Raw genomic sequence first — 25,075 nt, 5'->3', positions numbered from 1 at the left:
CCTCTCTGTTTTCAGCAGCAGAAGAATCTGGAGGGATACGTGGGCTTCGCAAGCCTTCCCAACCAAGTGTACAGAAAGTCTGTGAAGCGGGGCTTTGAGTTCACCCTGATGGTTGTGGGTAAGGAAACACATTCTTTGAATGTATTGATTTTGATCTGCTTTATAACCTTCGGTATGCAGCTCGCAAATACCAAACGTGTAACAAAGTTAGTGACACGTGATGGATTCAGTGTACGCTCCAGTCATTATGACCACTTGAGGAGCTTCCTGTCTAGTTTTGAACATTTGCCAGTTTGAGACTACATTCTTGACATTTGGTCTAAACGCTGTTTGGATAACCACACAGGAAGCAGGGGTTGAATGGCAGTGATTTCACATCCTGTTCATCTTGAAAAATGCAGGCTTTTCGGTGAAGAACACCTAAATGGCTGACATTTTCGAAAGCGTAGCTTTGAAGTTGATCCGTTTACGTTTAATCAAGTTTGCAGTGATACAAGATCTGTCTTGTTTTTGCTAGAATTTGCTCTGAAAGCTTACAGTGCAGTGTTTGCTTTGGCTTTGCATGCGAGCTGCGGTTTTGTACCCGACATCCCCTGCGTTTATGAATCTGACCCCGGGACTCGTGGTTGTGTGTGCTTGAGTTATTTTCGGTCGCGAGTGAAAGACATGTTCGAGAGACATTATTTGTGGTCTTTATAGCTGCAAAATATTGTCTTTGGGAGGACTTGGGAGAAGGCTAAAACATTCTCATCACATAATATCCTAACATTGATCTGATTTTCTGTCATTAATGAAGTTTTATAGTGCTGATTTGTAATACAAATTGGCTGTGCTGTGTGGGTGGACTTTACCCAGTTGTTCTAGCGTTAGTGTTTGGGTATGGAAACCGTCCAAGTCTGTAATGGTGCCAGCCACTCGCCCTGCCAGAAGCAATTTACTCTAGTTAATGTGCTGACCTCACTGCGTGAGACCGCACAGATGAATGCCACGCTCTCTTAGTTCTAACCTTGATCCAGCGCTCATCCGTTTACTCTAGTTTAGTCCCGCTGCTTGCGCTCTGTATTCACACCAGTGCTAAACACATAATGAAGCGTCATCAATCATCACAAGAATGCTTGTTTGAATTTCCCAAACAATTAGCAGTAAGTATTTAGAGTGAAGTTCACTTAGTCACATCTTGGCCATTAACGGATTTACTAAAGAACTGCCAAAAAGCTGCTTGCGAGGTTAATTCCACTGTTTCTCCCATGGGCTTCTTGGGGTTCTTAGACTGGATGCAAAAATACTGTTCCCTTCAGCATTGACGTAATATATCTAGAGGAAATTCACACAGGGCATGTCCGTGCATTCCATCTGCATTATTATTTTAATTGTTCGTCTATTTACTCATGCATCAGATGGATGCTACTGTCTCATTCCAATAATGTCACATTTTTAAGATTTTAAATGTAATAAATCAGATGTTAAATTGCCATTTTGAGATTAAGTGCTGCATTTCCCCCCTTTTATTCTTTCCAAATATTATTTTTGTGAATCGTAAGTAAATATTCTGTAATAAGAAGCAATTTTGTCAAATAATCTGCAGTAAATCACCCTGCTTCTTAGATATTGTATCTGCATTGGCTATTTCAAAGCCAAATACTGTATTTTATACAGAACTGTTTAAATGTTTGGTTCTGTTTTTTAAAAGGTGGTGTCTTATGATCATCAAGGCTGCTTTTATTTAATGCAAAATACAACAGGAGCAGTAATATTGTGAAATATTTTTTACTATTTAAGATAACTGCTTTCTATTTGAATATATTTTAAAATGCTATTTATTCCTGTGATCAAAGCTGAATTTTCATCATTACTCCAGTCTTCAGCGTCACATGATCCTTCAGAAATCATTCTAAAATGCTGATTTGCTGTTCAAGAAACATTTATTATTATTATCAATATTTAAATTATTTTATTATAGAAATTAATACTTATATTTAGCAAGGCTGCTTTAAATTGATGATACATTTGTAATGTTACAAAAGGTTTCTATTTCAGATAAATGCTGTTATTCTGAACTTTCTATTCATCAAATAATTCTGAAAATCCTGAATTCTGAAAAAAATCTACTTCTGTTTTTTGAGCAGCAAATCAGAATATTAGAATCATTAGGATCATGTGACTGGAGTAATGATGCTAAAAATTAAGCTTTGAAATCACAGGAATTTTGTAACAGTGTAAATCTCTTTGCTTTGACTTTAATTTTTTAATTTTATTAATTTATAATCCTTGCTGAATAAAAAATCTGACCGACCCCATAATTTTGACTGATAATGTAAACACGGAAAAAACTTAACCTAATCTTACATAAAACTAAAACCTTATTCTTTTGCTCTTTCAGGCAGTGTTCTTTTAGTAAATCTATTTTTTTATAGGATGTTGTACTGAATTCAGGTCTCATTTTAACCTCTGTATTTTCTTTTTTTTTTTTTTTTTTTTTTTTTTCAGGAGAGTCTGGGTTGGGAAAGTCCACGCTGATAAATTCTCTGTTCCTGACGGATCTGTACGGATCTGGAGAATATCCTGGACCCTCGCACAGAATCAAGAAAACAGTTCAGGTAGTTCAGAGTGAAGATTTGTTTCTTAACTGTCAGTAAATGCAGCTTGTTCTTTTTTTCAGTTCTGCTCTGGGAACTGAAAGTGAAAAACACCTTTTTAAAACTGAATATAGTTTTATGAAGGTTTTTTGATCATAACTCCACACACATATTTCCAGGTTCCTATGCTACTATACTCTTGGCTTCTCAAACATACTTAAGTAATACTTCAGTAATAGCTCTGCTATGTTCTGCATGTTTGTACTTGTAGCCTTTAGACTGACTGTGAGTCCTAAGCTTTACACAACATTTCAGCTTTATGATAATTGCCTTTGCATCACACACCACTAATACCCAGTGGTATGTAAACAGAAGTGACCAAGCAGACACTAGCTACTAGTGTTTACACCAGCCATTTGTGAGGTCTTACTTATTAAATATTTATTAGAGCATATGCAGATGTAGAAATAGTAATTCAAATGGTGTTATCCACAGGTGGAGCAGTCCAAAGTGTTGATGAAGGAGGGAGGCGTCCAACTTCTGCTCACGATAGTGGACACTCCAGGATTTGGAGACGCTGTGGACAACAGCAACTGGTGAGAACAGTTTCAGTGTGCCAGATTTAATTATAACAGCATGGTTTAATATCAGGTTGCTTGATATAATTAGATAGCTATGTGATTGTGTTTTCATTACCGTGGTGTAAATGCATGACCTGAATCTCTCGTGTGTTTTCTGCTCCAGCTGGCAGCCGGTCATTGACCACATCGACAGTAAGTTTGAGGATTATCTGAACGCCGAGTCTCGTGTAAACAGACGGCAGATGCCGGACAGCAGAGTGCACTGCTGCCTGTATTTCATCGCACCCTCAGGACATGGGTGAGTGATTGGAGACCTGTCCTGCTTTCTCGCAGTTTATTATTCTATTAATGTCTTAAAGGTTGTATCAGCGATTTCTAGCCTAAAACATAAAGTGTCAATTTCAGCTGACCTTTCTTCACGATCCGCTCGCTGCCAGCCCCATAAATTGTCTGTGAAAAAAACGCGTCTCTCTGGTCAGCCTAGGGTCCGAGATATGCCAAAAAAACAATCGGCGCTATTAACTATTCCACAGATGAACAAACAGTGTTCCAACCAATCAGTGTCAGTGGTTTGGTGTTGTGGACTTTCCTACTGGTGCAGGGATGTGAGGGAGGCGGTGCGAAAGTCCACAACACCAAACCCCTGACGCTGATTGGTTGGAACACTGTTTGTTTATGTGTGGAAAGGTTGGTAGTGCCGATTGTTTTTTTGGCATATCTCGGACCCTAGGCTGACCACAGAGACGCGTTTTTTTCACAGACAATTTATGGGGCAGGCAGCGAGCGGATCGTGATGAAAGGTCAGCTGAATTTGACACTTTATGTTTCAGGCTAGAAATCGCTGATACAACCTTTAAATGAAGGCGAAACCTTACCACTGATCTGTTGACCACCCCATTTAGTATCACTAATTAAAGTAGTTCCTGTGCATTAGTGACGCAATTTTTTTCAATTTGAGGTTGGAAAAGTATGATATATATAGAGAGATATATATACACAGTTGCAATCGAAATTATTCAACCCCCTTGACATGCAAGACATTTTGTTCCAGATAATTTGTTTTTCTAAAAACAAATCTACAAAGGCATTAGTACACTATTAGATAAAGTATTTTAATACACATTTGAGTAATTCTGAGAACATAAATTGATAAATAATGAAAAAAAAATCTAATTGCTCTAAACGTTCATGTTCAAAATTATTTAACCCCCAAAAGTAAAATTTGGTGCAGAATCTTTTATTATTTAAAACCACCAATAAACGCTGTTTGAAAGTGTTTAGAAGCGTTGATCACCTCTCTACTGCAATCTTGGACCATTCCTCTGCTGAAAAAGCTTTAGATCACAGATAATCTTTGGTTTTCACTTTGCCACTGCTTTCTTCAAATTCGACCAAATATTTTCAATGAGAATTAAATCTGGAGACTGAACAGGCCACTCAAGAACATTCTGTGACTGATCCCTGAACCAAGCATAAGTAGATTTGGATGTTTACTTTGGGATGATTGTCCTGCAGGAAAGTCCATTGATCATCATCTTCGGTCTTTGCTCTAAAGGCATCTCAATTCTTGGCAAAATGGCCTGATACTTCAAAGAATCCATGGTTTCCTTCATACTTCCACTACAGTCCACTTCATGCTACAGTAAAACAACCCCATAATTGGATCAGCCCACCTCCATGTTTGACCATGGAGATAGTGTTCTTCTGCTCATTAGTTTTCCCTTTTTTGCACCAGACATACCGCTGATCTATACGTCCAAAAAATTCTAGTTTGGTCACATCACTCCATTAAACATTCTTCCAGAACTCCACAGGTCTATCCAAATAAATTTTAGCATATTCAAGCTGACATTTTTGTTCTTCTTGATCAAGATTGGTATTCGCCAAGATGCCCCAACATGAAAGCCATGCTTATCTTATGTTATCTTCTACTCTGGAATGAAATATTTTTCCTCCTTTCATCGGGTCATCTCGCAAGTCTTTGGCTGTACATTGCAGGTTTTTCTCAGTTGGTCGGATCAAACATTTTATGAAATTGTGCATTTTTGGTTCAACACCCTCAAAGGTTTTCTGGTACAACACACTTTAAACTAAGGAATAAGGCTTTTAATGTCTTAGAAATCTTCACACAGCCTTAGACTTTATAATACAATAAAACTATTTCTTCTCTATAGCTTTTGTGAAAGCTCTGTTGACTTTACCATATTTGCTACTCAACTTCAACACATGCATGGGATAATGGTATAGGTGTGTAACATCTCAAGCTGATTCAGTTTTTTTTAATAGTTTCTAAAGGCTTAATTTTGTTCCCTACCACAAAAATAAATGACTTAAAACGGCAATGTTGAATAGGGGTTGAATAATTATGACAGCTGTGTTATTAAAAAAATCCTAGAACTCCAACACATTACATTATATATTGACATTGTCACTTTTAATATGCCAGTACACTGTTGTAGATGCAATTTTTATAAATTCCTGAAGCTTCAATCAAGCTTTTATTTGTAAAGTACTGCAGTCTCTGGGGGGTAGGGTTGTAACGGTATACCGGTATGGCGGTTTATTGCGATATTGACATGTACGATTATCATATCGTGCACATTTGCTTATCCCCGGTTTTGAAAAAAAATTATAATAATGAAACCAGATCTCACCCGTGCTGCCGTGTATATGCAACTTCTTTCCACTTGACTGCTTAGACTCCACCCATACCTTTACAGCGGCGAAAATGTCAGAGACATACGCAGCAAATTCTAATCTCTATCTCCCGCGGCCCGCCGAAAAGAAAAAAATGTAAATCTGCAGTATGGGAATATTTTGAGTATCCGAAAAATGATTGCGGGGTTGTCCTTGAAGATGGATATCCAGTTTGTAAGAAATGTGGACGATGAGTGGCCGCTAAAGGAGGAAATTACATATTCTCCCATTTTCGCGAACACCATCCCTCCGTGAAGATAAAGCTAAATTCCTTATGGCCGTATTATTTCTGTGATGCAAAGGGAATCCCAATTAGAGTATAATACAGATGTCACGTAACATGTGCGATTTGATAGATAGATAGATGGATGAATAAATCAAAATATAGCAGTGCAGTAAATTAAATCGCGATGTGTGTGTCTGTGAATAAACAGCGCAAAAAGACTGCTATATATTGTAATTCTATATTCTGTGCGTCTCTATGAATGAGCAGCGCCGTTTCGCCTTGTAGATCTAGTACACACTCAAGTACATGAGGCTCATGGTTTTTAAAGCGTCTGTCTCACTCACTATTGCCGCGTTTCAGGCAAACCGTAACTCGTGTTTTTCCAACCTTCTACCCGTGAAAGTGCACCGGAACGGCCGTCAAACCCGTGACTTCCCACTCGTTAACTCGTACTAGATCGATATAATCCCAGTTCGGAGTTCTGAGGTGACATAGCCCGCGAAACCACTATGTCAGCACCTACGGGTGCGGCGTTTATGCAAGTGGTAACGTTACACAGTAAAAAAAAATAGCCTTTAGGACAATATAACGTTGCGAACAAATTAATAATAATGTAATTATTATAAATGCGCTCAGGCAGTTTGGGGTGACTTGCCTGGAACGCTACAAAGTGAAGACGTAAACACATGAAACATATCCAGAGCCACTCTCAGAGAACACTTAATGATCATTTTATAATTTCATTTAAAATAATAATCATCAAATACACTAACTGAAATGCATAGGTTTTTAGTACAACCTGTCAAAAAAACGTTTGGTTAAGCCTGAAGAAATAATGACTGAAATATATATATAATGCATGCTGATGAAATCTGGCAAATGTGGCCAGAAAGTATTGTTGTGTTCCTGCCACAAGTGTACCTTCGGAGAGGATGTTTAGTACAAGTGGATACATTCTCTCACCTCAGCGGTCAAAATTGAGCCCTGAAAATCTCAACATGCTTACATTTTTTCATCATAACCTGACCTGAAAAAAAGCTAAGAAATGCATGCTGCTATGATAATCTCAGGAAAATATTAACAAACATGACCCTGCACATATTGCTCTCCCATATATGCTGTTAAAGAGGAAGGATCAGTTTGGTTTATTCGTGTCTAATATAAAGAGAAATAACTTATTCCGTATTTTGTTCAAATGGGTGATGCGCAACTTCATTTTCATTTTTTCCCCCCCAAAAGGTAGACTCATACTTCCATGAGTTTACTTTTTATTTTCATTAAAAAAAGTTTGTTACAATAAACCATGTTCAACCAAAAAACATCTCTTTTTATTCATTTAAGGGTCATTGTAGCTGATGATGATTATAATAATAATAATAATGATAGTTTAATACCGTATACCACGAAACCGTGAAACCGTGATATTTTCTGAGACGATTATCATACCGTGAAAATCTCATACCGTTACAACCCTACTGGGGGGTTGAATAATTTTGATTGCAACTATATATATATATATATATATATATATATATATTACAGTCAAGACCTTTACATTGTTACAAATAACAAAGTATTTAGAATAAATGCAGTTATTTTGACTAAAGAATTCTGAGAAAATATCAGTTTTTCCAAAAATATTAAGCAGCACAGCCATTTTCAAGCTATGTTTCTGATTTCTGAAGCATCATGTGACACTGGGAAAATTTTGCTCTGCATCACAGAAGTAAATCATTTTAAAATACACTACCAGTCAAAAGTTTTTGAACGGTAAGATTTTTAATGTTTTTTTAAAGAAGCTCTGTTGCTCATCAAGGCTGCATTTATTTGATTCAAAGTACAGCAAAAACAGTCACATTTTGAAATATTTTTACTATTTAAAATAACTGTTTTCTATTTGAATATATTTTAAAATGTAATTTATTCCTGTGATTTCAACGCTGAATTTTTTGCATCATTACCCCAGTCACATGATCCATTAGAAATCAATGTAATATTCTGTGTAGTTTGCTGCTCAAAAACATTTATTATTATCATTATGTTGAAAACAGCTGAGTAGAATTTTTCTCAGGATTCTTTGATGAATAGAAGGTCAGAAGAACAACATTTATCTGAAATAGAGATTTTTTTTGTAACATTATAAATGTCTTTATCACTTTTGATCAATTTAAGGCATCCTTGCTAAATACAAGTATTAATTTCTGTAAGGTTTGTATTTCAGATGTAGACTGATCTTTGGATCTTTCTTTTCATCAAAGAATCTTGTTTTAAATATTGATAATAATAATAAAAAAAGGTTTCTTGAACAGCAAATCAGCATATTAGAATGATTTTTGATGTTTAAAGTTCAGTTTTGATTACAGGAATAAATTACATTTTAAACAGTTATTTTAAATAGTAAAAAATATGCTGTATTTTGCTGAATTTTGGATCAAATAAATGCAGGCTCGTTAAGCAGAAAATAATTTTAAAAACATTAAAAGTCTTACTGTTCAAATACTTTTGACTGGTAGCGTATATTAAAATAGAAATTGGTTATTTTAAATAGTGATTTTACAATATTACTGATTTTTACTATTTTGTTTATATCAAATAAATGCAGCCTAGTTTCAAATGCAGTCTTGATGCAGAGATTTTTATATTTTTTTGTATATCATAAATTAAATTTGTGAGTTTATTTCCTGCTAAGATGTCTAATAATGGATTTCATTGACAAACCGGAGCTGAGGTCACTGAAATGTTCCTCTTAGTCAGTGAAAACATTAGAATGACTGTGTTACTGTAAGCATCTGTTCTCAGACAATAACAGATCTGTCCGAGGTTGCAGTGAAGATGCAGGAACGTGTCGCTCTATTCAGTCTTGTGTCCACACAGTCATGATGATTATCAGAACTGAAGCGTGGAAGAAAGTAAATAATATGGGTGTTGTTGCCCTTGATTCAAAACGGAAACCAATTTAGCAGTAAAAACACACCACAGGACCACTAGTGACTTTTTTGGCTTTTATAAAACAACAAAACGGCAATATTTCAATTAATAATATTTAAAAAGACACCAGTGTTTAATACATAATTATGTAATGGTTATTTTGTTTGCTTTTCATATTAATTTATTAAATACTTGTATTCTCTTAAAATGTTTAACATTTAGTTGGATGTTTGAACTACATTATTACCTTTTCCAAAGCAAATGTGAGTGTTTTTTAACTGTGCAAAAGTTCAAATCCCTAACCTTTTGCGTTTGCAAAAGACCATTAAAAAGCTATTGAGACTGAGAGAACTGTGTGATCATTATCATGGTGTTGTGTTGTATGTTTTTCCACCAGACTGAAACCTTTGGACATCGAGTTTATGAAACGGTTGCATGAGAAGGTCAACATCATCCCACTGATTGCCAAAGCAGATACCCTGACACCCGAAGAGTGCCAACAGTTCAAGAAACAGGTCAGTTTAAAACTCCTAATTAAGAAAAAGGCAAGAAGAGACAGCATGAGTTCAAGCCTCCGGCACCATGTGTGTCTTGAGTGCTTTGCCATCTGTCAAGAGTATTATCTCTGCAGGGACCATGAGCAGGAGCGCAGCATTACCGCCTAGACAGGAAAGATCAGATAAAAAGATTTGAGCACATCCACGAATAAATAAACAGAGGATGTTCCTCAACCCTAAACAATCGCTCTTGGTGATCCTCTGGAGGTTGTGTGCTGGGCCCGAAGGAATCACAGAGAAGTTGTGTGATTTTTAAAGTCGTTTTTATGCTTCTGTAGATTATGCGAGAAATCCTGGAGCACAAGATCAAAATCTACGAGTTTCCGGAGACGGATGATGAGGAGGAAAACAAGATTGTGAAAAAAATCAAAGTAAGAGTTCCACACTTCTATAATATGTTTTTGAGGTCACATTGTGTTTGTACTTTCCAAAAGGAAATAGAAATATCTTATTTTCTATGATCTATCCCCTTTAAGTGTTGTTCATATAGGAGAACAGTGTAATAAATTGATAAAAATTTCTGGATCTGTGTCTGTGGAGGTGGACAGTGCATGTGGTTCACCAGGTGGCTGTACATTGAAAGTCTGCCAGGCTTTGCATGTTACTTTAGCACAGATTCCTTGTACACAGCCATCCATGAGTCTCTCTCTCTTTCTCTTTCTCTCTCTCTCTGAAGGATCGGTTGCCCCTGGCTGTGGTCGGAAGCAACACTATCATCGAGGTGAATGGCAAGAAGGTTAGAGGAAGGCAGTACCCATGGGGAGTGGCAGAAGGTAGATGCTCTTGAAATGCCTTTGACACTGAAATGCATCTGAAATTATTAAAGTTGCGGTTTTAATTTCAAACCTATGAACATTTCAGTTGGGCAGCTAACGTTAAAATAATTAACTAGGAGTGGTATTGTGCAGGATCGGGTGATTTAAGAATATGTCACTGAACTAGGTTCCCACTTGGATAGAAAACGTGTAAATATTAAGAAATAATACCAGGAAAATTCAGCTTTGCTTTTCAGGAATAAATTATGTTTTAAAATATATTAGAATAGAAAAAGAGCTATTTTAAATTATAATAATCTTTCACAATATTACTGATTTTACTGTATTTTTTAATCAAATAAATTTTTCTTTCAAAAACATAATTTTTTTTACTGACCTTAGTCTTTTGAACAGTATTGTAGTTGTTTCTGGATGTGATTATATGCTCTAATAAATTATTACATCAGCTAGAAATTACTGTTTGTCAGGTCAGTCTTTGTAAATAATAAGAAATTATACCAGGACAATTCGGCTTTGCACCACAGGAATAAATTACATTTCAAAATATATTTGAATAGAAAACTGTTATTTTAAATTGCAATTATATTTCACAATTTTACTGCATTTCTGATAAAATAAAAGCAGCCTTAGTGAGTGTCAGAGACTTTTTTTCAACAACAATAAAACAATTTTACTGACCTCAATCTTTTGAACAGTATTGTAGTTGTTCCTGGATGGGATTTTATGCTCTAATACATTATTAAATCAGCTAGAAAGTACTGTTTGTGAAGTCAATCTTTGTAAATACTGATAAATTATACCAGGGAAAATTCAGCTTTGCATCACAGGAATAAATTACATTTCAATATATATTTGAATAGAAAACAGTTATTTTAAATTGTAATAATATTTCACAATATTACTGATTTTATTGTATTTCTGATCAAAAAATGCAGCCTTAGTGAGTGAGAGAGACTTTTTTCACAAAATCTTACTGACTTCAACGTTTAAACAGTATTGTAGTTGATCCTGGATGTGATTGTATGCTCTAATAAATTATTACATCAGTTAGAAATGACTGTTTGTGAGGTCAATCTTTGTACATTTCTATAAAGTCTTTATCCAGCAGTTAACAATTACAAATGGCATTTGAAAAACAGCTTGATGCGTTTAAAACCTGATTATCTTTTTTTTCCCTCCACAGTTGAGAATGGAGACCACTGTGATTTCACACTCTTAAGGAATATGCTTATCAGGTACAAAACATAGCCGCCGCAAGTCAAAATACAGTTTGCGTTTGGCTGAAGTCTTGTGGAAATAAGCTGTGGAAACCCAACAGCAATAGCTTTGGGGAGTGAACGAGACTTCACTTTAGCAATTTGACCACAAGAGCAACTTCTGTTAAATGCATTGCTTAAAAAGTGTGCTTTTGCTCTTTTTCTTCAACATAAATGCTACTTGGTTTGATATTTTATATATCTAATGTATTGCCACTTATACTTTGAGCATGGCTTTGTGGAGCCAGTGTATAAAAATGTACTTGTTTACCTTGTTTTATGTCAGAACCCACATGCAGGACCTCAAGGACGTCACAAATAACGTCCATTATGAGAACTACAGAAGCAGGAAGCTTGCGGCCGTTACCTGTAACGGAATCGACAACAACAAAACCAAAGGCCAGCTCACCAAGTAAGTTGCAACAATTCTGTCTGCTTGATCCAAGAACATGCACTTCATATCAAATGACAAAGGCCTTTGCCTGCATGGATTGTTATGAGATTCATGATGTTTATACACTATAAGTGTGAGCGGAAATGCCTGGAATAATGTAAGACTGCAGATAGCATCCGTTATATGCAGGGTTACATTCCATGCTGCCTCATCTCAGACGCTTAAAACACCCTCGACTCGCGACTCTGACCTCATTGAGTCACAACGTGTGAATGTAAATTATAACACTCAAGCAACAATGTGTTCCTGGCACGTGTCACTCAACGTCTTTGGTGTTGCGTGTATGAATTTTAACAGCCGTCTGATTATTAGTAATGTTATATTAGCATTTATGTTTATGAATGATTTAATACAGCTGTTAGATTTTCAATGTTTTTTAAAGAAGTCCTTTCTGTTCATTAAGGCTGTATTTGTTTGATTAAAAGTATAGAAAAAGCAGTAATATTGTGAATATTATTGCAAATTAAAATAGTGGTTTTCTATTATAATATACTTTAAAATATAATTTATTCCTGTGATGCAAAGCTGAATTTCAGCATCATTACTTCAGTCATCAGTGTCACATGATCCATCAGAAATCATTTTAATATGCTGTTTTATTATCAATGTTTAAAGCATTTCTGCTGCTTAAATAATTTTTCAGGATTCTTTAATAAATAAAAAGTGAAAATGAACATGTTATTTCAAATACATGTTATACCCTTTATAAATTTGTGGTCAGTAAATTTTCTTTTTTTTTCTTTTTTTAAAAGAAATTAATATTCACCAAGAATGTGTAAAATTAATAAAAAGTGATAGCAAAGACTTTTCTATTTTAAGTAATTGCTGTTCTTTCTAACTTTTTATTCATAAAAGAATCCTGAAAAAAAATCACAGGTTCCAAAAAAATATTAGGCAGCATAACTGTTTCCAATATTGATCATAAAAGTAATAAATCAGCTTATTAGAATGATATCTCAAGGATCATGTGACACTAAAGACTGGAGTAATGGCTGATGAAAATTCAGTTTGGCATCACAGGAATAAATTATATTTTTTACAATATATTCAAATAGAAAACAGTTATTCTAAACTGTAATAATATTTTACAATATTACAGTTTTACAATGTTTTTTTTCTGTATTTTTGATCAAGTAAATGCAGCCCTGGTGAGCACAAGATAATTCTTTATTCTTCAAAAAAAATATAGATAGATAGATAGATAGATAGATAGATAGATAGATAGATAGAATTTTTAAAGAAGGTTTTAAGGCAATATTTGTGATGCTTAGTTGTGAAACAGCATTGTAACATTTTATGTTGCATCATTTCCTGTTGTCTGGTATATTGGAGAGCACACTGTAAACCGCCATACTTGCATTTGTGGCTGGCCTACTTCTATTTTTAAAAATCAACACAAAATGCTGTTTGCAAATCAAACTGAGTATTCAATATTTATGGGTGGAAAATGTAGGGCAAGACAAATGGATTTTATCCATTAGAAATAGATTGTGTTGTGAGATGTGGCCATTAATGAATGGAGTTAGTAATGGTTGTATGCTATGTGATATAATATAATATAATTTAATATAATAATATGTGACCCTGGACCACAAAAACAGTCATAAGGGTCCATCTGTAAGCTAAATAAATATAAATAAGCTTTCCATTGATGTATGGTTTGTTAGGATAAGACAATATTTGGGCGAGATACGACTATTTGAAAATCTGGAATCTTGTCTAAAAAAAAATCTAAATATTGACAAAATCACCTTTAAAGTTGTCAAAATGAAGTCCTTAGCCAGGCATATTACTAATCAAAAACTGAGTTTTTATATATTTACAATTGGAAACTTACAAAATATCTTCATGGAACATGATCTTTACTTAATATCCTAATGATTTTTGGCATAAAAGAAAAAATCTTTTTTTTTTTTTTCCCCTACAATTATACCTGTTCTACTTAAAGGAGAAGTTTGCGTCCAGAACAAAAATTTACAGAAAATGTCATCCAAGATGTTCATGTTTTTCTTTCTTCAGTCATAAAAAAAAATAGTTTTTTGAGCACGACATTTCAGGATTTTTCTCCATATAGTAGACTTCTATGGTGCAATGCAGTTTAAATGCAGCTTCAAATGATCCCAAATGCAGCTGTAAACCATCTCAGTCAAGAAAGAAGGGTCTTATCTAGCGAATCGATTGGTTATGTTTTTTTTTTTATTACAATTTATATACTTTTTAACCTCAAATGCTCGTCTCTCTCTGTGATGTGTATTAGTCCTGTGCATTTCTAGTTTAAAACAATTAGGGTAGGTTAAAAAACTCCCATTTTTTAATTTTCTCCCTCTACTTCAAAAATCATTTCAAAATCATCCTACATCGCTGCAGAAGTACCGACCCAGTGTTTGCAAGTCAAACACCCTTAAAGGTCCCATATCGTCAAAATCAAAATTTCCTGGCTTTTTTCATGATAACTAAGGTCTAGGGGCTATGTAACTACCATATGAGTTTCAAAACAGTCAATCCACAGTAAACTGCACACAGCCTGCTTAAAGTAGCTGTTCATTTTCACGAGCAGCTGTGACTTCCGTAATGATGTGACGTCCGATCGACTCAAGTCACCGCCTTCAGTCACAAACCAACGTCCCACCCTCCTTTTGTCAAACCCCCAGACAACAACGCATCCATTCCATTGAGCAACAACAACAGGAAAACAAGTTGAGAAAACCCTGTTCAGTCGATAGATGGCAAGCTACGATCATTAACTTACACAGGCTTCAGAACAACGTTAATATAAGAGACCAGCGGCACGTCAACTTCAGCCTCTTTCACACAGCGATTCCGGTAAATACACGGATAATGTGTCCCACAATTTGTGTTTGCGATTAATCTGTGCTTGCTTTACACACAAACCATAAAGACATGTGACGTTTGGATGTGAGATGTAATGCGACGCGTACGTTTCACTAAACTGAAACTAACCTGAACAAACTGTGCTTCAGCGCTGATAGTGAGGAGCTGGCTCTGCCTGATGATCGCTGCTTCATTCCACTTTGCACGTAACGTTATTTTTCGTTGTGAAGAGTCGCTTGATAACGTGCATCATTACTACAACACTGCCTTTAGGTTCTGGCTTTGGTTCACACAGTTCCCGTAATTTTCCAGAATCAGCGCGCATTGTGAAAGGGGCTTTACTAAAGCAACAGTTATGTAGCCTACTGCATTCGGTGTTTGTAAAAGAAAAAACATTAATGATCATTCTAAAATATCCTGTTGAGTATCAGCAGACTAGGCTCTCTCTATTGCTCTGAGCTCGCTTACGCTTACAGCAAACATGACCGTAGTTACCTGTGATTGGCCTGGTTGTGCGTCACTCAGAAAACAACAGGCCAATCAGAAGAGAGGCTCATGAATATTAATTAGATGGGCCAAAATCGACCTGTTTTTGACAGAGCTCCTAAAAAAGGAGCTGTAAAAATATATTGAGATGGATTTTGGCACTTATACCGCAAATATATATTCTTAAGGACATCAACAAATAAAATAAACCTCCAGAAATGTGTACGATATGGGACCTTTAACAAAAATTCTAAAACGGCAATGTAGGACGATTTTGAAGTTAAGGGAGAAAATTAGATGGGAGTTTTTCGACATACAGAACAGAGTTCAGGCAGAGCAAGACAAGACGTTTAAGGTTAAAAAATATATAAATTGCAAAAAAAAAAAAACAAGGACCCCACCCGCATTTGTGAACATTTTAATCCATGTTTGGAAACTGCTTTTTAGAAGTTTAAAACTGCATTTTAGAAGTTCAAATTCGGGGCACCATAGAAGTCCACTATATGGAGAAAAATCCTGAAATGTTTTCCTCAAAAAACATAATTTCTTTACAAATGAAGAAACAGACATGAACATCTTGGCTGAGTACATTATTTGTAAATTTTTGTTCTGGAAGTGAACTTCTCCTTAAAGACTCATTTTGTGATCCAGGGTCACATATAATATAAAAAAATATATAATATATATTATCTAATATATAATGGAAAAGCTAAGTAAATTGGGTCGATTTGGATTTCATGTTGACTCTTACATGACTGTATCGCTTAAATATATTTTCTGTAAGTACATTTATCTTGTTTGAGGAGGTTTATATTAAGATATCCCTTCACAGTTTGCTGTGCTCGCTAACCATTAATTTAAGAAGCCAGACTCTTAACACAAGCACGTGTGCACATATGCATGAGCACGCGCTTACAGACACGTTTGTGGTCACGCCATGCAGCTTCCAAGTAGTCGACAGTCACCTCTAACCTAAAATATCGTTTTTTGCAGGAAACCACATTAAAAGTGTTCTAATCCAAACTAGTCTTTTCTCTCATCTGCTTTCTGTTGACACGTATTATTTTGCTCTTCAGTGCACATTATGATTTGTAGCATGCTAAGTGTGTGTGTTTTTGTCTTTTAGAGTTGACACGGTTGAAGGCATGTAAGTGGTCATTTACATTTTTCCAAATCCCTGTGTTGTACAGATCCTCTCTTCCTTTGGGAACAGCGTCTTTTGGTGTCCGTTATCTCCCTCTTTTTTCCACCAGCTCCATGTGTGATTTTTCCGGGGAGTAATAGACCTTGTGACAACAATCCAGTTGTATTGGTTAGATTAGAGGAAGTCAAACCCTTCCTTATTTTCCTGATGTGAAATATCCAGGAGTAGTTCCTCTTGTTTGTCTATGAGTGGGAGAAAAAATTGATTCACGGATGCATTGCATTTCTTCCTCAAACTTTGATTCACAAAAATGGTTGCATTCAATTCAGTTTCATTCTGCTTGTATTTTATGAATAAGATCTTTTTATTTTGCAGTTACAAAATTGAGATCAGTGTCATTTCATGATCATTTATATAGTATTATAGTTTTTATATAATTTATAAAATTATTTAAATATTTAATTACTAATATTTATTAAATTATATATATATGTATGTATGTATGTATATATATTTGCTAATTATTTCCATTCTGTTTTTGTTAATTAGTTCAAGTAAAAGAAATACTTAAAATCTTTTCTTCTTCATTTATTGGTAATGATTTTTATGGTGTTAGCGAATAAAATAAACTTAAGATTTATTTATTTTATAAAACCATGCAGACATGACATGACATTTAAAAACAATTAAAAATAAAATTAATTAGATACTATACAGACATATACTATATAGAATTTTTTTTTAAATTAAAAAAAAAGACAGTACCAAATTACTAAATCATTAACTAAAATTAAAATGAAAAAAGTGAATATGTGAAATGAAATGTCATGATATTTTGCCATTTCAAAATTGAGATCAGTGTTATTTTATGATTATTTATGTAGTATTATAGTTTTTATTCATATTTTGAATTATTTAAAAAACTAAATTATTTATGAAAATATTTAATTACTCATATTTATTTAATTATATATATTTCCCCCCTAATTTTTATTTATATAGATTTACTAAGGATAACTGAAACTAAATTAATAAAACTATGCAGACATATAAAAAAAATTGAGTGACATTAAATAAAAATGACAAAAAAAATGTATTTTTAGTTTTTTGTTTTTTTTCAGTTAACATTTAGTATAATAGTTTTAATTTCAATTTCAGTCAACGATAATAACCCTGATTGAGATGCATCATTGATAAATCATTTTGACTAAATCAAAATCGTCTAAAAATGCCCACCCGTTTTCTCTCATATGTTCCTGCCATACCTTTTCGCAGCTTTCCTGCACCGCTTACTAATGTCTGATCAGCATAAATGCTTTGGCCAATAACAGCTTTCAGGTTCTTCGCGAACCAGGATGTTTGTTCGATGTTCTTCCTCCTTTTTCGCTGCCTTAGTAAGATTGCTCATGGTCGACCATGAGCGTTTATAGTTGCCAGAGGTGCGATTGGTCACGGGTGTCACCTTAAGCTCATCTTTGGGATAAAAAGTGAGCAAAGAGGGCTTTGTTGGTTCACCTTTCCATCTCATCTTGTCTTGTGAAGATGCACAGGGATGCATTGCTCTGGAGAAGTGTGTGGGATGCACTCTAATGATTGTAAATGTGTCAATACTAGGAGTCCTCTTGCCCAGATGGAGGAGGAGAGAAGGGAGCATGTGACTAAAATGAAGAAGATGGAGATGGAGATGGAGCAGGTGTTTGAGATGAAAGTCAAGGAAAAGATCCAGAAGCTCAAAGATTCAGAGGCAGAGGTACTGACAACACAATTCCTCAGTGTGTGCTCTGTGAATATTAAGCCAGAAATACTATTTATATGTGAATCCTGCGTTTTCTGTGTGTTTATGTATGAGTGAATAGGGCAGACATGCAGTTTTGTTTACTACACACATACTGAAGAGCGCATGGCGCCTCATATAAGTACATGAACACATAAACAATCGCTAGAATTGCTCTAAGAGTCACTTCATGAGCATTTTAGAAAATTTGAGAAAAACTACTGTCATATTATATACAAACAGAAAGGTCTTCACAGCAACCCGTCAAAATAAAAGTTTGGTTTAACTTGAAACTGTGACAAAAATATATACATATAAATATATATGTAATGATAGAACTACTACTACTTATAAAAACTAATATTGAAACATTACTTAAGGAGTATTTATGAGGAAAAATATTTAACAGAAAAATGGAAATACACAACACAGCATTAAAAAAATAATACTTTATTAATTAAATAAAAAAAATTAATTAGTTAGAGCTGCTTTTGATTATTAAAATTTAATTAAACCATTAAAATGGAATCCAGAAAATTTAAATAAATGGAAAAACACAGAATTTGGTAAAAAATAAAACTGACTTTGAAGGGAAAAAAACATAGGCCCTTAATGTTTCATGATTTCTATTAATTAGACATGCTTTCTGATTAATAAAATTGACTTAAACTATTAGAATAAAGGTAAGGGGGAAAAACAGAATCCAGAAAAAATAAAACTGAAAAAAAATGTATTGGGGTAAAAAAAAATAAAACTGATTTAATATTTCAAGTATAATATAATCTGAATAGATTTGCATCCATTAGGTTGCTGAATTTGAAAGAGAGAAAAAAAACAGGGCCTTTAATAATGTAAATTTTGTTAAACTTAAACTTTAAATTGGTGTTAAATTGTACAAGTTTCATGATATCAATTAATTTGACATGCTTTTGATTATTAAAATTTAATTAATTTTTTATTAAAATTTTAATTAATGGAAAATACAGAATTTGGTAAAAAAAAAAAAAAAAACTGAATTTGTGGGGAAAAACATAAGCCCTCAATGTTTCATCATTTCAAATAATTAGACTTGCTTTTGGATTAATAAAATTAAATTTGATTTTAACCATTAAAACAAAGTCTGGAAAGAAAAATATATGAATCCAGAAAAAAATTTATGGAAAAATTAAATTCATAGTATTAATAAAGCTATAGTAGTATCTCAGTGCAACTAAAATAACACTGTTGCACACTCAAGTTCGAAATGCTTTTTTTTTTTTTTTCCTCACTCTTTAATTTAATCCTGCATTCTGTGTTAGCTGTCTGCTTGGTGTACTTGATTTGATAGGCAATAACAGAGCCTGACCTTTTTTTTTCTTGTGAATGTGCAGCTGCAGCGGCGTCATGAGCAGATGAAGAAGAACCTGGAGGCTCAGCATAAGGAGCTGGAGGAGAGACGACGTCAGTTTGAGGAGGAGAGATCCACCTGGGAGACCCAGCAGCGTATCCTGGAGCAGCAGAAAATGTATGGGATTCAATTTATATATATATAATTTTTTGTTTTATTTTGTTTAATAAATCATATATTCCTATTTTTAAATTATATATATATATATATATATATATATGTTTTTATATATTAATATTTTAACCCCTGTGCGTCAAAAAAAAGTTACACATAGGTGCAAAATGGACAGAAATGTCCATGTCCAAAAACTGTCATACAAATATGATTTATTAATATTTTTTATTTCACTTGCGTTGAGTTTTTTTTTTTTAACCAGCATCTGTTCTATCCGTAGATACCAAACATTCATTAATTTTCAGAATTGTAACCCTTTAAATACTGGTTTGTTTACATAATGCCACAGGTGTTTTTTTTTTATGAAAAAATAAAAAATAGTAGTTAATTTCCATATACTAAATGCTAAGCAGAATTTTTTTTCTTTGCTTATTAGATTATTGGGTGTGTCAGTGAAGAACAACATTTATTTTGAGGCATTTCTAATTTTTATGTAGTGTTAGAGTTGTAAAAAAAAAAGATATGCCAAATTTGAAAAAAATGGCACAATCTAGTAAAAAATGGTAAAAATGTAAAATTTGAAGCCTTGCCAATAGAATGAATGCGTATTAACAAATATTGCATCATTTTATAGTCAAATGGCCCTGGGTTAAAAAATTGCAGTTTTAATGGGTTTCGATGTGGACATTTTTGTCCTTAAGGTCCTGAGTGTGAGTATTGATTTTTTTTTTTTTTTTTTTAAGGAAATGAGGGTGAAATTTCTATAAAAATAAACACCTGAGCCCAAATTTATGCAGGTGGCATTAACACAGGCACACTTATAACCAAAATACCACTTATCACTTATGAACCAAAAATGTCCATAAGGTTGCACAAGGGTTAAATAATATATTAAATATTATTTTTTATTTTACAATTAAAAAAAAAAAAAAAAAACAATTCTGATCCATTTGAATGTCACATATATATACAAACAGAAAGGTCTTCACAGCAACCCGTCAAAATTAAAGTTTGATTTAACTTGAAGCTGTGACAAAAAAAAAAAAAAAAAAAAATATATATATATATATATATATACATACACACACACATACACACACACACACACACACACACACAAACAGAAAGGCCTTCACAGCAACCCGTCAAAATTAAAGTTTGATTTAACTTGAAGCTGTGACAAAAAAAAAATATATATATATATATATATATATATATATATATATACATACACACACACATACACACACACACACACACACACACACACACACACACACACACACACACAAACAGAAAGGCCTTCACAGCAACCCGTCAAAATAAAAGTTCAATTTAACTTGAAGCTGTGACAAAAATATATACATATAAATATATATGTAATGATAGAACTACTACCACGAAACATTACACAACAAACAAAATACACAAAGTATTTAAAAAAAATTATTAAATAAAAAAATATTTTTTAATAAATTAAATTAGAGATGCTTTTGATTATTCAAATTTGATGAAACCATTCAAATGAAATCCAGAAAATTTATGGAAAACACAGAATGTGTTAATAAATTAAATATATTTTATTTTATTTTACAATTTATTTATTTTTTTAATCCAATTCTGATCCATTTGAATTTCTATAATGATGCATCCCTGCTCAAAGCAGATTTTAAAAATTATTATTGTTTTGTTTTTTTTCTCCCACACAGGACTTTGGAAAAGAATAAGAAGAAAGGGAAGATCTTTTAAAAATCATTAACAATGACCAGGTTGTTCTCATTCGCCAATCCCCCCCTGACCTGATATCTGTGTAGCCTTCAGACTCAGACTGTCCTTGCAGGTCTGACGGAGGCGTTCAAGCTGTTCGTGGACTTCCGCTAAAGCGTTTACCTTTGTGAAGCCAAACCCATACCGATCTAAACGAAAATAAATAATGAACTCACATACCAGCTGATGTCTACAGTTATATTCCAAAAAAGAAATGTCTAACTGTTGAACTATATTTTGGTGATAAATTGTTTACTCGTCAACTAAATAACATGAACCTCCATAACAGAAGTGCGTTTTTTAAAAAGGAAAAAATGTGACTGTGCTGTCTTTTTTCCCCCTTGATAAACCTGGAGAATCCCATGTAACGTGGCCAAATTCTACAACTGTTAATACACAAGTGACATCCGGGGACGGGCAAAACGTATTATTTGCTCTTTTGGCTTCTAATTTTGTTTTTCTCTTATCGCAAAAGTGTTTCCAAAGTATAATGTCTGTCTAGTCAAAATATCCTTTGACCACCTCCTATAACTTCATTAATGTTATTTCAGTTATTTTTATATATATATATATATATAAATATGTATACGTACACCAAGACAGCTAACGTAATATTTTTTGTATGTTTCTTAGAATACTCAGCAGACGAGTGTGTCTTAATTCATGGACAGCATCAGAGATATTCTTGAACGGTCGTGCTCATGTTAGAGAGGTTTCAACATGTTTGTCTGTAAGCTCACCTCTGCTGTACAGTATTTCAGCTGTTAGGACACGAGTCCAAAGCGATTTTTGTTTTCTTATGTTATGTTCTCAGTCTCTGTATTTTTAATTTTATTTTTCATTTGTATTGTACAGTCTCTTAATAAACTTGTGATGATACAGGTTGCTCATTTAGATTGCGGAAAGATCTCAAGTAGTGTTGAACCTCATAAGTATTTTTTTTTTTTAAATAAACATTCAAATCTACTAAAAATCTACCCACAACCATGTTTTTGTACATGAAACACTGATCATAATATTCATATTTCACTTTCTGTCCCCCTGTATTGCATTAGAAGTAGTGTTATTCAGTATTCAATTTTTACTTGTTGATTAATTATAATTAAAATTTACTTTTTTCTATTTTTTATTTATATAGATGTACTAAAATAACTGAAACAAAATTAATAAAACTAGACATATTTTAAAAAAAATCAAATAACATTAAATAAAAATTACAAAAGCTAAATTATAAAAAATAAATACTATACAGACATATTATACTATATAGACATTAAAAAAGACAAAAAAACAATTTTTATTCTTTTTTTAAAATCTTTTTATTTTGCAGTTCCAAAATTAAGATCAGTCTTATTTTATGATCATTTATATAGTATTATAGCTTCTATTCATATTTTCAGTTATTTAAATATTAAATTATTAATTTAAATATTTAATTACTAATATTTATTAAATTATATATATATATAATTTATTTTTATTTTTTCAATTTAAGTTACATTTATTTATTTTAAAAATGTTATTTAAAATGTGTGTATATATATTTTTTAAAAATCAAATAACATTAAATAAAAATTACAAAAGCTAAATTAAAAATAAAATAAATACTATACATACATATTACACTATATAGACATTAAAATAACAAAATTACTAAAACTTTAACTAAATTTCAAATGAAAAAATATTTCAAACATTTCATAAGATCTTTTTATTTTGCAGTTTCAAAATTTTGATCAGTGTTATTTTATGATCATTTATATAGTATTATAGCTTATAGCTTAATTATTAAATTAAATATATAATTACTAATATGTATTAAATTATATAAATATATTTTAAATTACATTTATTTTATTTTTTTATTTAAAATGTGTGTCTAAAAATTAAGTTTTAGTTCATTTTATTTATTTTAATTGTATAAATAATGTAGATTCTAAATGTTTAATGCAATAAGTAAAACAGTAAGAATATAGATAAAAAATAATCATGTTATGTTCACATCATGTTTTTTGCAAAATATATATATTTTAAATAAACATTGAAATCTATTAAAAATTTACCCACAACCATGTTTCTGTACATGAAACACTGATTATAATATTTATATTTTATCACTTACTATCCTCCTGTATTGCATTAGAAGTAGTGTTATTCAATATTTACTTTACATTTTTTTTGTCTGTATTAATGAATGAATATTTCCAAATAGGTTTTACAGTTATATGGTGAAACTGTCAAGAATAATTCACATTTAAAGTGTACAAGGTAAAAGTAGGACCAACATAATTATAAATGAATTACGATTTTTAAATAAAATTGATCAGCTGATAAAATTTAAATAATTTAAATTTGTATTAAAATGAATTGAATAGCTTTGGTGATTTGTTTACTTTTAATTAACAAATGCATTCAAATTTTAAAGGGCAGAAGAGAAATATTGGACAGCCGGGAAAAAAAAAAAAAAAAAAAAAAAAAAACACTAAAATCCACTGAAAATTCCTTATAAACTGAAACAACCATTGAATTTTACTGTGCATGTGCTCTATTGTTGATTATTTGTGAACAGTTCTTGTCATTTGGTTCTGGCTTGTACGTTTTTTATTTATGTCAGTGTAATAAATGAGCACAAGTCAAATAGGTTACATATATCATGGGAATGAATCATGAGACAGCGTGAGTCTTCATCATGTTTTAATCATTATTCAGCACTAGATGGCAGTGTCTACACATTATCAACCCTTCCTTCCTCGTTCTTTTGGATTGGAGACGCTGAAACTACATTTATTAGCTGGTAAAACATTACTATAAATTCACACACTGAGGCAATTTTGAAGGATTAGTTCAGTTCCAGAATAAAAACTTCCTGATAATCTACTCACCCCCATGTCATCCAAAATATTCATGTATTTCTTTCTTCAGTCGAAAAGAAATGAAAGGGTTTTCTCCATTTCTCCATATAGTGTTTTCACGACGCGTCGTCAATATTGTCCATATTGACGGCACTGGATGTAAACAATGCTAGTGAACTGAACGGAACTCGCGAATTTGGATGATTATTGCTGCTGAAAATGGTCCATTCTTGTCATGTTTTGGAGTGTACTTAATCGGTCAAACCGGGACGAACATTTGGAGTAGAGGTCTTCACGGGTCCAAAAATTCGTACCCGAACCCGAAGAGACCCGTAAATGTCCTGGACGGAACCGACCCGGACCCGTATTTTATTTTAAAGTGGGACCCGAACCCGTGAAGACCCGAAATATACCTTAAATGTACTAGTTGGACCCGAACTCGGCTGGGAAGACACAGACCCGACTGTACCCGATCGGCACATATTGCACAGCAAACTGTTATTAACTATAAATAAGTTGCGAAGGAAAAAACAAAACTATTTTGGCGTAAACTACTGTTAGTAGCGTTGCATACAGACCTCCTTCAGTACATTTACATGTTAGGCTGTTCTTCTCTCTTGCCGACAGAAAGACCCTTTTTAATCCACTATTCCAGCTTTAATTTAGGG

The 25,075-nt window shown here is 33.1% G+C and overlaps 1 protein-coding gene across 2 annotated transcripts; it reads left to right on the top strand.

Moving 5' to 3' along the window:
* On the top strand, positions 1 to 22,434 carry septin7b (septin 7b). 2 transcript variants are annotated; one of them, XM_073846505.1, is made up of 13 exons: positions 1 to 118; positions 2,488 to 2,597; positions 3,072 to 3,172; positions 3,321 to 3,455; positions 9,406 to 9,523; positions 9,844 to 9,936; positions 10,242 to 10,338; positions 11,525 to 11,576; positions 11,884 to 12,009; positions 16,496 to 16,516; positions 18,128 to 18,263; positions 19,658 to 19,791; positions 21,498 to 22,434. In XM_073846505.1, exons 1-13 carry the CDS (start codon positions 109 to 111, stop codon positions 21,535 to 21,537), a joined length of 1,173 nt encoding a protein of 390 aa, XP_073702606.1. In that variant the 5' UTR covers positions 1 to 108; the 3' UTR covers positions 21,538 to 22,434. The 2 variants fall into 2 exon arrangements, with proteins under 2 accessions (XP_073702606.1, XP_073702607.1); XM_073846506.1 differs by lacking the exon at positions 16,496 to 16,516.
* The last annotated feature ends 2,641 nt before the right edge of the window (positions 22,435 to 25,075 follow it).

The sequence above is a fragment of the Garra rufa genome, chromosome 9 (assembly GCF_049309525.1).
Source record: "Garra rufa chromosome 9, GarRuf1.0, whole genome shotgun sequence".
Lineage (NCBI taxonomy): Eukaryota > Metazoa > Chordata > Actinopteri > Cypriniformes > Cyprinidae > Garra > Garra rufa.
This window is presented reverse-complemented; position numbering and strand designations above follow the sequence as displayed.